Source organism: Myripristis murdjan, chromosome 14 (assembly GCF_902150065.1).
Source record: "Myripristis murdjan chromosome 14, fMyrMur1.1, whole genome shotgun sequence".
NCBI classification, from domain to species: Eukaryota; Metazoa; Chordata; class Actinopteri; order Holocentriformes; family Holocentridae; genus Myripristis; species Myripristis murdjan.
Window position 1 is genome coordinate 38,804,873 of NC_043993.1, and position 16,523 is coordinate 38,821,395.

Genomic DNA, 16,523 nt, shown 5'->3' on the forward strand with positions numbered 1-16,523 from the left:
TAAACTGGCTGGCCTTAACTGGCTGAAATGGAGAGGCAGTTTATCCGCATTCTTCACTCCCAGTGGTCTCATGTCTTTTTGCTCCCTTAATAACACATGAAATCACAAGTGAAATAAACCGCATGTGGTTTTGGACACATGATTTAATGATTTCACAAAACATCACATGTGGTGTTCCAAAATCACATGTGGTTTGTCTTACATGTGAGTTTCATGTTTTTCCACATGTGATCTGCAATCCCACAAGATTACTGCACATGTGAAAAACATGCAAAAGCGTCCCAGATCTGCGAGTGTGTCCTGAGAGACAGACAGGACACGTTGCTGCTGTTCACACCTGAGCTGAGATCTGCCAGCTGGAGGCCGGATCAGTCAGGACGGACGCTAACACCAGGTGGAAACAGGGTCTCAGTGTAATCACATACCGGCTCTGCTGCCTTCAGGTGGCTACAGGATATTTGATTTATCATAATAGAAACCTGTCATACATCCCACAAGCAGCTGTGGGGCTCAGATAAACAGCCCTCAGTGCAGACTCAGCTTTGGCGATATTCCCAGCAGTGTTGCCAGTACAGTGGTAATTTTATTGCCTTAATCATTTTAAAAAACATATTTTGATGTTTTTGCTGCTTGAATAATTTACATGTGTTAAACAAGCATGCATAACATAAATAAAGGAGTTCATATGATTCAGGTGAATCTCACTAACCAGGTGAATCTAAGTGTTATTTAACCAGGTGAACATTACATTTTAAGAAAATAAAAATAAAAATAAACCGTGTTAACAGGTACCTGTCTGCAGGGCCCGGGCCTTGCCGTCCGCCGCTTCCAGGTCTGACGCCACCGAGTCCTGCGTCTGGCCGACGTCACTGTCACAGGAGGAACAACACAGATCTGCATGAACTGATCACAACAATCAGGGCTTTGCATCTGTATTTATTAGTATTTATTATAATTTTATGCAGTTTGCTCTGTCCTGTCCCAGAACCATGCCAGAGCTGAGCAGGTGAGCAGGTGAGCAGGTGGCTGTGCTTGGCTAACACAGCTCTGATAAACCAGGCCAAGTTGTTTGTTGTAGGACCAACACTCGGTCAGATAAATGAGCCGGCTTGATGAGGAGTACAGACTTCATGCTGAGACAGAATGTGGCGTCTCAAAGCGACTGCAGGAGTGACTGTCTGACTGCCATGAAGTGTTAATGCGGCCTCTGCACCAGGAACACAGCAGGCAGGACGACGCCAGCTGCTGCACTGCTGCCCCAGATGTAAGCGTATTACCTATATTACTGTCAATGACATAACGTCCCAGCAATGTAATAAACCATTAATGTAATATAATGTAATGTAATATGCTGAAATGTCCTGCAAACGTAATAAAAGCTACCTCCCATCAATGTAATATGCTATCACAGATGTGCATGAGCGAGGTGTTTGGTGATCACAGGAAGTGCCTGTGCCTTACACTCAATTATTCATAAAAGGCTTTAAAAAAAAAACAAAAAAAAAAAACATTTATTATCCACAAATATATATTACATTATACAGTGCAAACTGTTTTTACATTAATGATTCATTACGTTAGTGGGGAGTTATCATATTCACTGCTGTAACAGGCGGCATGTGACACTGTTTGCTCAGCAGCACAGTAAAGGTGCATTTCGCCCAAATGAATTGCACAGGTTTAGCAGACGCGAAACCCCCACAGCCCTTTTGTGAATTCACCCCGACGTCTTCAGGTGCAGAGCCGCCGTCCTGCAGCCGCGGCGACTTCTGGCCGACTCATGATGTGAAATATATCTTTAGCTAACTAATCAGATGCAGTATTCTGCTGTTGTGATCGGTGGGGCTGCCCTGGCACCGCAGCAGCTCAGCCCCTCAGCAGGAACCAGGGCTTGATCCACTGATCCACTCCTGTGAGACGATCAGAGGAACCTTCTGGGACCCCAGTTATGGCGCTTTTCCACGAGCACCCACTCGGCTCGACTCGACTCAGTTTGAGAGCTTTTCCATTAGGTGGTAGTACCTGGTAGCAGGTACTATTTTGGGACCTACTCGGCCGGGGTTCCAAGCGAGCTGAATCGAGCCGAAATGTGGCGTAAACGCCGACAGTGAGGTGGGACTCAACTGTGATGGAAAACCACCGAAACCGAGTCGAGCCGAGTCGAGCTTTCCTACAGCATCGTGTCATTTTGTTTTTTTCTGTTTGTTTATTTGTCTATTTTTACAGAAAATTAGTAAAACAATACTTGAAAATAGCAAAATTTACACTGTAAAAAAAACTTTGTAAAAATTACAGTAAAAAAGTCAAATAGTAACAGTAACAGACCATAAAATCCAAAATAATGACGTCACCGTAGCAGATACATGAAATCACCCTAAACCAAGAAACAGCACATCAATTCAGTTTTTACTGTCTAATATGTTGGAAATACGCAATTTCACTGTGAAAATAAACATTTTGGGGAAAATTAATGGGGAAAATACCATAATTTCAAAAGCATGTAAGTACATAAAAAAATAACAGTGTTTATCTGTTTAAATTACATTTTTTGCTCATGAGTACATTTAAAGTTACAGCAAAAACAAACCTTAACTGTAAATATATATCGTAATATACTGTAAACAGGTTTACAGTATATTATATAGTCGCACCTATAGCCTTGTATGTGTGTGTGTGTGTGTGTGTAAGCACATATGGGGGGTAAACTTGTGGTTTTAAGGGTCTGGGGGGTATAGGTTTGGGGGTATCCTTAAATGAATTTAAATGAAATATCTATGTTTGTCATAGTAATTTACTGTAAAGGAGCAACAGTTCTTATTTCTAATTTACGGCTCTCAGAACAGCGCATCGTAAAGTCGCATACATTATCACCGTATTTTTTACAGTGAACATCTGGCAACCGCAGCTGTCAGTATTTTTCTGTAAATTTAACAGATTTCTAATTTTTACAGAGTTAATGTGATGAAGTTTGTTAACAGGGAGACAGCACATCCCGGGTTTCAGAAGGTGAATGGATTAACATAATAAAAGTGTCACATACCTGCTGATTTATTTTTATGTGAAAAATAAGTCTGACTTCTGAGATGATGAGGAGAAAGCAGACATGAGGAAGTTAGAGGACGCTGAGTGTTAAAGATCAGCTGTGACGATAATCTGCCTCTGGAGGAGAAGGAGGACCAGAGGAGATAAAGTTTGACTGAGGGTCCCGACGTCCACCTGGCATTAACACGTCTCGGCTCACCCAATCACAAGTGGGCAGCTTTACCAACGTTATTATGATTTTGCATTTTTCATTTTCATTCATATTTTATTGAAAATGAATAAACAGAATTTTCCAGAGAACCAAACAAGCCCCTGACAGGGTGCAGCGAGGCGGGCGGGCTCTGCGGCGCTGCAGCGGCTGTCTGCCTGCATGACCGCACGCCTCAGCGCCGCTCGCCAGCACAAACCCCCACGCGCTATTTTTAGTGTCTGCTGAAACAGGGAAAACCAGAGAGCACAATGAGGTTGTGTCAACACGGCTGAAAAATCTGTACCAGGTGAGTGTGACGGAGGAAACAGCAGCACTGGGCTGCTGGGTTTGTTGTTGTTGTTGTTGTTGTCTTGCAAAACACAAGACACGCAGGATGTTTGGGGAAAGTGGCAAGCTAGCAATGAGTATTATGGGTAGGGCTCAACCAGGGGATTATCATCATACCTGGTTTGTTGGTGCTATAAAGCAGAGATGCATTAAAGGCATTATGTGGATTTTGTTCACGTTGTCTCGGTCTCTGTGTGACGGCCGGGGATCAGGGCGTCAAATTAGCACCTGTCACCGCCAAACCCAAGGAAATATGTGCAGTGGCAGGTTATATAAAACACGATGGCAGCTTATATAAAATAACCTGTGCAGACCAGCCTGGAAAAGCCCAGTGAAGACACAAATCAACAAACAATGAAAACAAAGTTGAAAAGCAGAAGAAAAAAAAATTAAATGGATGGTGGTGAAAACACGACAAATCAAGTCTTCTGTTTGCCAAATGATGTCTCAGACAAGGGGCACTAAAATTAATTTGTAACAGGGACAAAAAAAAATTAAAGTGGAGGCAATTAAACCTTTGAAATCTGAGGCATGGTGAAAAGGACAATTCACAAATTAGCGAAGAATTACCAGAACCTCAGTTCTAACATCAGATCAGAAACGGCAAATCGATGTCAGACTTCTTGCAGCTGCGCTGAGACGCCTAACAAGAGTTTAAGGACCACGAGTCGCCTCGGGGCACCAACGTGTTAATCTGACCCCTTACTGGGCATTCTGTGGTTCTGGATTATGGGGCTGATCACATTTTTTTTTCTCATGATCAAATGTGATGTGATTCCAGTGGCGATACAATGAGGATGTGGGAACTGGTGATCTGTAGCTTTGGCGAGACATGTGCACATGATGTGATTGGACTGAGATTGTGACGCTTCCTTGAGGCGATTGGTTGTTTGATTCATCTCCAATGGATTTTAACAAATGAGATTACAGCCCCAGGAGCAGCCTGAAGACTAAAATTGTCTTCCTCAGTACATTTGGCGTGGATGGTGTCCTCATAAAAACATTACCTACTACCTACACAAGCTTTAACTATATAATTTGAATAGTTATAGATATCTTGTTATTTAAAACAAAATTTTGTGAAAATTTTCAAATAACTTTTTGCAAGTTTTGTGTGTGTGTGATTACAAAGCCCTGGCTTTGTAATCCAAAGCCAGGGCTTTTGCTAACTATTAAAAGAACTTTTGTTTAATAACATACAAAATCTTGCTTCTCCTACAAAAGTTACATGAGTCCAGATTAGAAAAACAGTTTTACAAGAGCAGGTTCTCCTCCAAATCAATAGCTGACCTGTTTTCAAAGTAAGAGTTGTGTAACAGCGAGCTAACTCCACAGCAGTGTCCTTCACAGCTTCACCTCCTCCCAGAGATAAGCTCTTGGGAAGGCATGACCAAAGGCACTCCGCAAAAAAAGTCCACAAAGTCAGCCAATGACAGACCTTATTTTGACAAATTAAGAACACCTGGAACCATACATCATACTGTATCTCATGCCCAAAGTCTCATCATTCAATATTTCAGAATGGACTTAGCTCCAATTTGTATGTTATAGCACACAATACTGTACAGTATAAAAGAAAATGCAATATGGCAATATGTGTAAACATACATTTAGCCCAATTTCATAGCTTTCAACTTGAGGGAAGGTCATGGAGTCACCAGAATTGCCAGGTTTCATCCTCTAGGCCAGCCTTTCCCAACCGGGCTGCCTGGCTTTGTCGGGGGTGCTGTCAAAAAATATTCTGATGTTGCTGACATAGTAAAAATGAAAAAAAAAAAAAAAAAAAAAAAAACAATAGTGATGCATCTTATTATGAAACTGCTGCCTCATACATCAAAATTTGCCTCACATGCCCCTTTCCATCACACGTCACGACATCAGTGCTGGGGTCAGCGTTAGTGTTTGACTACAGCTGCATTAACAGCGTGTGGACCAGGAGCTGCGTCTGCCTCTCGTCTCGAGTGTGGATACCCGAACCAGGCCGGCTCGGACAAGTTATGGCCCGACGGGTCAGGCCGAGTCCAAACAAAAATTTTGAAATTAGGTTAGGGTTCAGGATGGGTTTGGTCACATTGGCATTATTTTAGTGAAAAATGATAGACTTATTGTCTGTTCTGGGCAACTTCTGTATAGTGTTGGAGTTTACGTGATGACGCTGAAGGCAACACCTAGGCTGTTTCATGCAGTAAATGTAAGCAAGCAATGGAAGACAAGCAAAATCTGGGGCTCGGGTCAGGTTGAGACACAAAAAAAGAATGCCTGTTGGATTCGCTTTGGGCTCAATTAATAAATAACTAGGTATCATCAGCATAAATGAAATGAAGCTTTATGTGACAAGATGACTCAAAGGCAGCATATAAATACAAAATAAAATAGACCCTAATAATGAGCCTTGTGGGACTCCACAGGTCATCATAAATAAGAGGATCTGAAATCCCCAAGGCCAAAACAAAAAGTCCTCTCCTGTAAACAGTACTTAAACCAGTCAAGAGCAAAACCTAAAATGCTAACCCACTGTGAAACTGGTTGGGTCACCTGAATGGACAGATTTCATCGTCATTAGTCTCCTATTTAAGAAAGACTATTCAGAAACAGAGGAAACTATAACAAGCTGATACACCAAAGGTGCTGTTTTTGTTTTCTTATATTTTCATCAGATGTACGTTGACACAAAATTACTAAGCATTCTTCAATGAATGTAGAATGGTGAGTTTTACTCTCCAAGTGTTGTGCAGTGTGCATTTATTTGTTCATCATTCCAGTTCCCTTATTCTCTCTCTGGTCATACATGCACACACCTGAAGGGCTGTTCAGAAGTCTGCGTAAGGGTATACAGAGCATGGCTCAGTGATCAGGTTTCTCTGGGAGAAATGTAGCTGCCTTACGCCAATTTCTCTCAATCACTTACCCCAGTTATGGAAACTGATATTTGAAAAATCAGATATAACTGTCTATATGAGGTGAATAATTACTATATTACTAAAGTTCATGTAAATGCAGTGACTAAGAACAATGACAAGAGGCAGCGCTGACCTTTTGTCCTCTGCATGGTCGCTGGAAACCTGCTCCTGTTGCTCCTCCTTTGTCTCATCCTCCAGTTCCTCGTCCCTCTTTGTGTCGCTCTCCTGCTCCCCCTGTTGGTTTTCTTGCGACTCCTCCTGCCACAGGTCCCTGGCCTGCTGTTTTAATGTCCTCTCATATTCCTCAATCTGCTCTTTAAGTGCTTTTATTGTCATTTCTGAGAGAGATAAGACAAAAGACAAAAGACAGAGACAAAAGAGAGATTCAGATAAAATACATCAGACAATTAACCCAAACTTTGCATAATAAAATTGCTTCGCTCTTCACCTAAATTATGCACCAAACAGCACCTGGCCAACCTAAAAAGGTACACCTGCTATCCTTGTGGTCAGACAAACAGGCCAGTTACCTCCAGTTTCATTTGTACTAATCTCCTACGCACGTGCTTAATCCTGTGGGATAATTAATAAACAAGGTGTTGAATATTTAGCCCTACATTTTATAATGAGTGATGCTACCATATTGACTGCAGGGTAGAACTGAAACCGTCCGTCAAGTCATTCAAAGACTCTTGCTGATCAGTGAAAATTAGTGAGGGCAGGAGGAAACCGGTTAGAGAGCAGGAGTGGTAGAGGCATTAATGAGATGACAGATATGAACCATGATAGAGGTGACTGGTGGGAATGGCAGCATTACCTGAAAAGTAATAATAAAATGGTCAGAAAGGGCAGTGGAGTAGGAAGGCGACTACATGAGAGACATCTAGGCTGTGAGCGAACACAAGATTTAAAGTGTGGATATTGGAATGGTGGGTTCATGGACATACTGGTTAAAGCCAAAAATGTCTGTGGTGGATGTAAAAGGAGGAAAGATGAGGTAGCGCAGGAATCCTTCATGGAGTGCAACTCAAAGGATGCAAAGCTAGGTAGGCTAAGGATGCTAGGAGAGACTTCAGTGTTACAGATGAGTGATGCACCTCCACCTTTCTTGGCTGCCCAAGCAACATGAAAAAGGAATAGTTGGAGGGTGAAGTTTCATTTACAGGAAGAAAAACATGTGGCTTCAACCAGGTCTCACACAAACCCGTCATGTTAAGGCAGAGTTCACTGAGCAATGCCTTATGGGAAAACAATCTAATACAAATTAAACCTAATGTTAAGGTTATCGACCTCACAGCGGTCACATCGTAAGAGGTAATCCGCTGAATGGGAACTACATTTTTACGATGTATAGTCTGTCTGCATCTGGACTGAAAGACGCTGTGTGGGCAGGATAGCACACTAATGGGAAAAAGCCAAATTGCTGCTGTCAGAGGGATAATCAGAGCCCAGGTTATGGCATACAAGTACAGCACAGGGATGCTTAGAGAGGGAAGTAGTCTCTGCTGAAATTTCTGCACCATCTGAATAGTCATATTAACCTTAACCTGAGGGGGGAGCAAACGAGTCGTAAAACCATGTGACTCAGCATCCTTTGGGGACTTCTCCTGAGCAGGATCTCTAATCCCCTGCAACCTGGCCTGCTCTGGGGACATGTCTACAAAAAATAATCCCTAATCTGCACATGTTGCGCTAGCCGTTGATTCAGTGACAGTCATCTGCTGTACTTTTCATCATTAACCCCAAATCATGTAACGAATAAAAGGTTTTTGTGGTTGTAAGATGTCATCTCAAGATAAATTTATATGTGGCAATCACTGGAGCTAAACCCAAAATACTCCCAAACAGGGGGAGGAGGCATTTTTCCTTTTAATTTAGTCCTGTGAAATTATCCCCACCCCTCACAGTCACCGTCTTTCTCAGCTCAGCTACCTGTCAGTAGAGGCTGCCCCCTGGTGGTGAATGCTGTGCACTACAATGCATCACCTCAATACAGCATCTCTGTATCAGTGTAGTAGAAATAAGAGCATCTGTAATACATTCAAACTGCCAGAGCCTAAATCAGACCAAATGAAAAATTCGAACTCTAAACCCAAACCCTTGCCAAACTTGGCCGAAACACTTTTGCAGTGACACAACTGAGGAAATGGTCCTTGTACAAAATTTAATAGATAAAACAGGAACAACCCAAAATCAAAGAACTGAAACAAGCCAGTAAACACTAAATACTAGCTTGCACAAACTTAAAAATAAAAATATACATGCAAAAGTGATTTAAAAATCATCTGTTTGATCTTGATGCTATTTTTTTCTAAACTAAAACTAAGCCAATCCAAACCCTAATATTATTTCAAAATAATAATAATAATAATAATAATAATGATAATAATATATTAAAACCTAACCACAACCTGGCCTTAACCTTAAACAAACTTAGATGCTAAATTATTCTTTAACTAGGCCAAAATCAGCCTTAATCCTAACCTTAATCCTTTAGAGTTTAAATTTTAGACTCTAACCATAACCTGAGCCTAACCTTAACCAAACTCTGACCTTTAATGATTCTTTAACAGGACTGAGACCAGTTTAAAGCCTAAACTTCACCTTTCAGATTAAGATTAAAATAACACATTCTCAACATGAGCTGACTCCAACCTGAACCTGCTGTGGTGAGGATTTTTATTTATTTATTTAACCTTTATTTAACCAGGCAAATCATCAAGAACAAGTTCTTATTTACAATGATGGACGAGGGAGAGCAGCTCCTTCCTGATCTGCTGCAGCAGGTAAACACTGAGGGGACCAGGTGAGTCCATGACACTGAGGGGACCAGGTGAGTCCATGAGGCTGGACCCAGTCTGACAGCTGCTGCCACCCGGCCCCAGCCAGCAGGGGGCACCACATGGTTCCACCTGAAGTGGGAACCGTTAGCGTGTCGAGGCGTGTTGTTCTGCAGGGTCGTGGCACATAAGTCACGGACGACAGCCAGAGCCTTTTATCTTGAAAACTCACCTTGCAAACTGCCCATACTATCGAATTTAGAGATAGTACAGGTGTGAGATATTGAGTGTATCGTTCCTAACACTTGCAAGCAGATTATTAGCTGTGACAGCACCCCAAATTGAATAACCTGTGATACATCCTCACATCTTATCTCTCATATGAGAGATGCTTACACATTCAAATATAATGAAACAGTAGAGTTTGTACTGGGCTGAAAAATCAAAGCCCTACCAGACCAGAACCCGCACTGGCCCGAGCCCATTGCTTCGTGGTATTTTCTTAAACTGGCCCAGTTTTCTCAATGAAAAATACCACTCTCTGATTCTGCTGAGTGCAAACATAACTGCAAGCATACTAGTGGCTGTGCTGTGAATAAAGGACATACTTCCCTGACCGCTGCTTGACCAAAGCCTCCCCTGAGTCCGGCTGTTTCCTGACCTCGTCAGCATCCATTTCACTTCTAAACTGATAAATTAGGCCCACGCTCCGGACTCGAGAAGCCTGCCTGCCCGCCGGCTGCTTGTAATATCTCTCTGCTAGGGCTGTGCCATATCCACAGTTGGCAGGATTACGATTACTATGTATTCCATTACAGATTACTGAAATACATGCTCCAAAATGTAATCTGTAATGTATTCCATTACAATACTCAACGTCAGTAACTTGATCTTAATACTTCAGATTCAATTCAATTCATTTCAAAGAACTTTATTAATCCGTTAGGAACTTAAGTTGTGCAGAGCATCAGTGTGTATACTTGACATCACAATCACATACTAGACAGCACAGCACAGTACAAAACGACAATATATCACAATATATGCAATGCACGTGATGCACAATGCAAGTGAGTGAGTTAAAAGATACACATCGGTGATAAAATAGGGTGCAGTTAAAAAGAATTACGTAAAAATGGTATAAAATGTGCAGATAAATAAATAAATTAATAGGTTACTGTTTAGAGTATAATCTTTTTCATAAATTTTAGGGTAGCACATTTGATAAAGTGGCAGAAAAACAGTAAAACATATTGTTGGTATGACAATTAATTTACACCTTTCCTACCGTATCCTGAAACACTATCCAATGGTAACGTTAGCTAGGAAGGAATTTCTCCCTTCTGAAAGGCCCCCGGCCCGAAAAAGTTATGGCACCACTGTTCTCCGAAGTACATATTGCTGCTTATAACAATATGCTGTGAAGAAACTATTAGAAAGAGCTACAACAGTTAAGTGTGATGAGGCTCAAGTTGAGAATTACAAACTCTAAATCCACTAAAACGTCCGTTTCACTATTGAAACCCGCTCAAAAGCACTTGTGAAGCTTCAAGCGTCCACTCCTGGATCTCCACTGTGAGTCTGTCTAGTTTCTTGGAGTAACGTCCTGCCAGTGTGGGAGGCTCTCGGTCTGAGACGGTTAAGGTTGTGGCATGATGCTTCGTATGTGCCCAAACACTTGACCTTTGAAGCGCGTCAGTCCCATCTGCACTCAGATCAGTGTAGTACACGCTGAAAGCTAACAAATACCTCCTCTCTCTCTCTCTCTCCTCCACCTCCCTCCTCTCCAGTCTCACTCCTCTATGGTGATTTAAACGCTGCCCATTCAGCCTTGACACATAATCAATGTGGACGAGGACCCTCGTGGCCCTTTTCTCCCCTTAACTGGTAAATTGAACTTCAAACGTTTAGGTTATGATGGATCAATAGGCCCCCCGGCCAAAACAGAGAGGGAAACAGAGAGAGAGAGAGAGAGAGAGAGAGAGAGAGAGAGAGAAAGGAGAATGAACAGAACAATGCCAGGAGAAAAAAAAAAATCAGTGGCTACATAGAATTTCGCCAATGTTGAGTTGAGTCAGTGAGCTCTTGGTGAGATGGGGATTTCAAGACTGGACGGCTACATGTGGTCATTTTAGACAGAAACTAGCATGCTAGGACTGTGTCCGACCACAGAAACCACAACACCAGCCTCATGATTTACTAAAGCAGGCGCAAAAAAAAAAAAAAAAAAAAAGAGGTGCAACTACTCCCAATTTAGTGAGTGATTTACATTTAAATGAGCTCGCCCTTACGGAAAGAAAATATATTTACCAATGTTTTAAATGACATATATGGTAATATTTTAGAATATATTACATTTAATGTATGGAATTACAATATATTGAAATATATTTTATATTTGAAAATGTCTTAGCAATACATGGAATAATTATTGGTGAATCATATTATGAAATATATTTATATATTGTATCAATAATTGTAATGTATTTCAATATATGGAATAATTCATAAGTAATTGCGCATTTCAGATATTGCAGTATATAGCATATGAATATATATGTGTTTATATCCCGTAATATATGTCATTTTATAATATGCTCCATAATATACTTAGATTTATGTGTGATGAATACTGGGTAGTTATATTTAAACATACATGATCTATGACTTTCCAATTATATGGGAACATGTATTGGAAATATATGTACAGATATATGCCATGCATGGTCCATGCATATGTCATGGTTGTTTATGGGAAAATATGCAATGTTAAAAAAATCCCAATATATTTTTATATTGTTGCGATATATATACATATATGGTATATGCATATATTGCAGTATATTTGAACATATTAAGACAAACTATTATATGCAAAAATATAGTGCTGTTTTTGATACTGATTGTAATATATATTTTTATATGCATCAATAAATAGACATGTATAGTCTATGCATATATTTCAATACATTGGAATATATAAAGACTACTTCCCATATACGGAAATGTATTATCCAATAGATCACATACTGCAATATGTTTTTGTTTTGTAAGGGCCATCGCAATTTAGGTACAATTAACCAATCAGACTACCAGAGTCAGTATTTACACAGGAGGACTGCAAGATGCATGTCTTTCCTGTTATCAGGTGTAAAATGTATAAAAGGCTTGGACATTTCTGTGTGCTTAATACTTTATCACTCACGGTCTTTAGTTATAAGAGATGACATATGTTCCTCATGAGCCCCTTTGCCATTGTGTGCTAAAAAAAAAAAAAAAAAGGAAGTAGCCACTCAAGTTCAACGTGCACAACAACAGGCTGTAGTTTAGATTTACTCGCCTGTGGTGATTAATTTCCTCCGAATGTCCTTATATCTTCCTGTGAGTTCCAGCTTGTTACATTCCAAGCATTGACTCAGTGATGGAAAGAAATCGCCTGTTGCTTGTGTTATGTAATGTTAATATCTCGTAATTTTACTGTGCATTTATATGTGCCAGTATCGCCACGATGTTCATACTGTAACTGTCTGGAGATAATATGAAGTTAGCTGTAGCAGATGTAATGCTAGTGTGCAAAATTAAAATAAAAGTGTGTCCATTTGGGGAAGAAATGTATGTTTTGTGGACGCCACTCATTTAACCAGAGGGCGGCACTGTTGTCACTGTAACCTGGTCAGAAATACATCAGTGAAGTTTATGTCTCTGAAGAGAAATTTTCTGATTTGTCTGTAATTCTAGGTTACTGTTAAAAAAGACCTTGTAATATAATCTTGTAATCCATGAAAAAGTCAGGAGAAAAAAAATCTCCCATCACTCAAGCCCTGATGCACCTGCCACACCTGGGCAGATGAATTCTGCCATCCTCAGCTTCCTCCTGCTCCACCTCTTCCTCTGCATCATCATCGTCAACATCGCCCTGTTTGACTGTTTGACTGTTTTTATTGTTTTAATTTGTGTCTTGTTGCTTTTAATGTTTCTGTAAAGCACTTTGAATTACCTTGTGTTAAATTGTGCTATATAAATAAACTTGCCTTGCCTTGCCTTGCCTTGTTTGCATTCATCCACAAGCAAACACTGTGGCGCCTGCAGCAAACAGCAGTGCTACCCTGTCTGCACCTCCACCTGTGCAGCAGAGGCAGCAAAACCTTGAACTCGTGCTCCATCGTATTTCTGGCTCTGTTACCATTATAAATGTGCAACGTTAAATCTGTAAAGATAATGAGCACAGAAATGTTTCACAGTGGTAACTAGCTGTTGAGGAACAGCATCACCTCAGGTTGGACTGCTGAGGGATGCCAAGTCTGGGCCTCATCCAGACACACTAAATGCTGCTTTGACTTCACTGAGCCCGTAACATTTTCATGTGAGCTTTTGCACCCAAAAACACATGTACACTCTCACATTTTAACACTAACGGGCACTGCACAAGATTTTTTTTTTTTTTTTTAAAAAAGAAGACATAGAAGAAGAAGAAGAAGAAGAAGAAGAAGAAGAATACATGTGTACATACCCATTTTTGCCTACTCATTTTGATCCATATGATCTAAATGAATGGCATCTTTGTACAAGATGCTACCCAATCCCAGGAGACCCAGGGCTGATTTCTGTGTTTTGTCAAGCTGGAGAAATAACTCAGCTGTGACTAGTGTGATCACCTGTGTGAAAGACAAGACAAGAGCCAGACCTGACCCAGCATTTGTTCCCTATAAACATGAAAAATGCCTGTGAAAATGCCTTGGAAACCATGATAACCATCTCACAGCATGGTAAGCATCCATCTGTGCACAGAGGCTTGTGGGGACAGATCATCAATTCTAAACTGGATGTAATATTCCTCGGTGGCACTAGGTGGCGCATGGTTGCGGCTGAGGTCGGTCTCAGGACATTTAAGTTCGTTGCCAGTAATCACAGCTGCTGCTAACGACAGGGAAGCCAACAGTTTTTGACTGTGCTCGGTGTGCGGGTGGGTTTTGGTATGACGAGTTGATTTTTGATTGTACTGAAACTTATTAGACGTGGCGGACACCACAAATATGGACACTGGTGAGAAATAAACGCCTCATTATTGCAAGTGTTGGTAAAAGACTTAATATTGCATTTGACACACAGCTGAGTGCACATCTAAACAATTAAGAATAATAAGCAGCGGGTAGCAGCTAAAGTACAGGACTTAGTCACTACATCTACAACTTAGGTCTTCCTCAGTGCAAATATAGCATAGTCTGAATTCACAAATGACATACCACAAATTACAAACACAATGTGTGTGTGTGTGTCCTGACCGTGGTTGTGGATCTGCACTCGGTCCTGTGTGAAGTCCGTCAGGCTCTGCCGGAGGTGCTGATTCTCAGTCTCGACGTCGTGCATCTTCTGCATCGAGAGCTGCAGCTGCTGGCAGGCCTCCAGCATGGGCATCGGATCTGGACAGAACCACAACACGATACACTTCACTGATTCCCAGGGGGGACACTGGCTTACCACCATACATATATATGTTTATGATACACATATTACAGTCAGTTACATCATCTCAAAGCAGAATCACAGAGGGGAGATCACATATCCCTGTGCAGCATCAATAATATAAACATACCAACCATGAGAACCATGAGAATAAATAACATCATCGATAATAACATGGCTGTGTGATATGATTTCCTCTATCGCTGTTGTCGTAAAAGCCGCTCCATGGCAGAATTTTATATCGTTGAGTCAGGACTCAGCCCAACCAAGACAGGAGGAACTTGTGCCTAAAAAGTGGGGCACTTCTGACGTTTAGAGATGAGATATCTGACACTGACCAAAAACTTTACTAGTTTGCAAAGTATGCTGCAGACCAGGTCCCACTCCAGTTCAACAAACCTCTTCTTCCGCTTTCAGAGGAACCATGAATGACAGAACAGGGAGAACCACAAGATGTGAAATAGATGGAAGACAAACCTCAGTTCTGTTCAGTGTCGCTTCCAAATAAAAGGAGAAAACAGGAAGTGCCTTTTATTTGTATTTAGTTAATAGAACTGTCAAAAAGTAGTCATGATGCCTGTGGTTATTTCCTAGACAATTTGTTCATCAAATTTACAGAAAACATACTGTATTACTGTATATCGTTATCAATATATGAAATGATCCATATCGTGATAGAAGGTTTTGTCCATATCACGCAGGCCTAATAAATAACATCATCATCATCACCATCATCATCGACAGCAGCAGCATCAAACTGTCAGCCGTGGTTTTAGTACTGTATTTATCGTCTGATATATCCTAACTCACACAAACAGATGAGTAGGGTGTACTCGAGAATTAATGTGATTAAAATTATCATACAACAGAAATTTGTCCTAACAGGTTCAGTGTTAAATTGCTGTTGGAAGAAGAGGAAAGCAGAGGCAGCATCACGGCTAACTGCTGCACCACTAATTACTGTACGCCCCAATTCCACTCAGCTCTTTTAATGAGGCAGCTGGCATAATTATGCAGTCATATGATTCCATTATTACCGATGGTCCCCAGAGACACAAGGAGAGAAAACAGGAGAGAGTAAAGGCAGATAGAGAGAACGACAGGGAGAGAACCTGCTGGAAGTAAATGCATGTCATGGAGGTTTTTTCCTGAACGCGATCCAACACCTGGGATCACCAGGCAGCAACAGGGCTCACAGTCGATTCCAGCAATCCCACAGTTGGGATTCAACTCCAAAAATGCTGGAGTCAAATACACTTCTATTCTGATAATGTGAATTCTTATGGGAGAAATGGCAGGGCCAATGTGTCCATGGAACCACACTGTACCATGTGACTGCTGTACTCTGTAGAACCAGGTCAAGGAAACAGATCAAGGCTCCACTGGAGGCCTTGAGCATGAACCACTACAATGATTGGTGCATTGAAACCCCTGCACGTCTGACACTTCCAGAGATGTTTCTTGCTGATTTCCATGTCACATGCTGTTCCTTGTCTAAAATTTCTGTTTCTCTAGGATATTGATGGCTATTAAATTAATTCATGAAATACATCATATGACCTTACCTGGGGCATCAATTAATCTCTTGTAGACCTTTAGGAAGGCTGCCTCTGACTCTTTACTCCTTTTACTGACAGCGTCAATCTGGAATGACAAACACGGAGGAAAGAGGTGAGCAGGATGACAGGCTTCTCTCCAAAATGAGTTTCAGGGATTCATTCTAAACAAGCATCTTTCTCTGTTAAACAGGCCTGAATGAGATCCTTGTATGACAGCAGCACAACCACAGTCTTATGCTAT

At 41.1% G+C, this 16,523-nt stretch overlaps 1 protein-coding gene across 1 annotated transcript in view; it reads right to left on the reverse strand.

Moving 5' to 3' along the window:
• LOC115372049 (homeobox protein cut-like 1) overlaps nt 1-16,523 on the reverse strand; it is a 148,096-nt gene that overhangs the window by 52,089 nt on the left and 79,484 nt on the right. Inside the window, exons 4-7 of the mRNA XM_030069749.1 lie at nt 16,289-16,367; nt 14,543-14,680; nt 6,614-6,818; nt 793-869 (exon numbers count right to left, since the gene is read on the reverse strand). Of these exons, the coding sequence (XP_029925609.1) occupies nt 793-869; nt 6,614-6,818; nt 14,543-14,680; nt 16,289-16,367 (499 nt within the window). The remainder of the gene's footprint in view (nt 1-792; nt 870-6,613; nt 6,819-14,542; nt 14,681-16,288; nt 16,368-16,523) is intronic.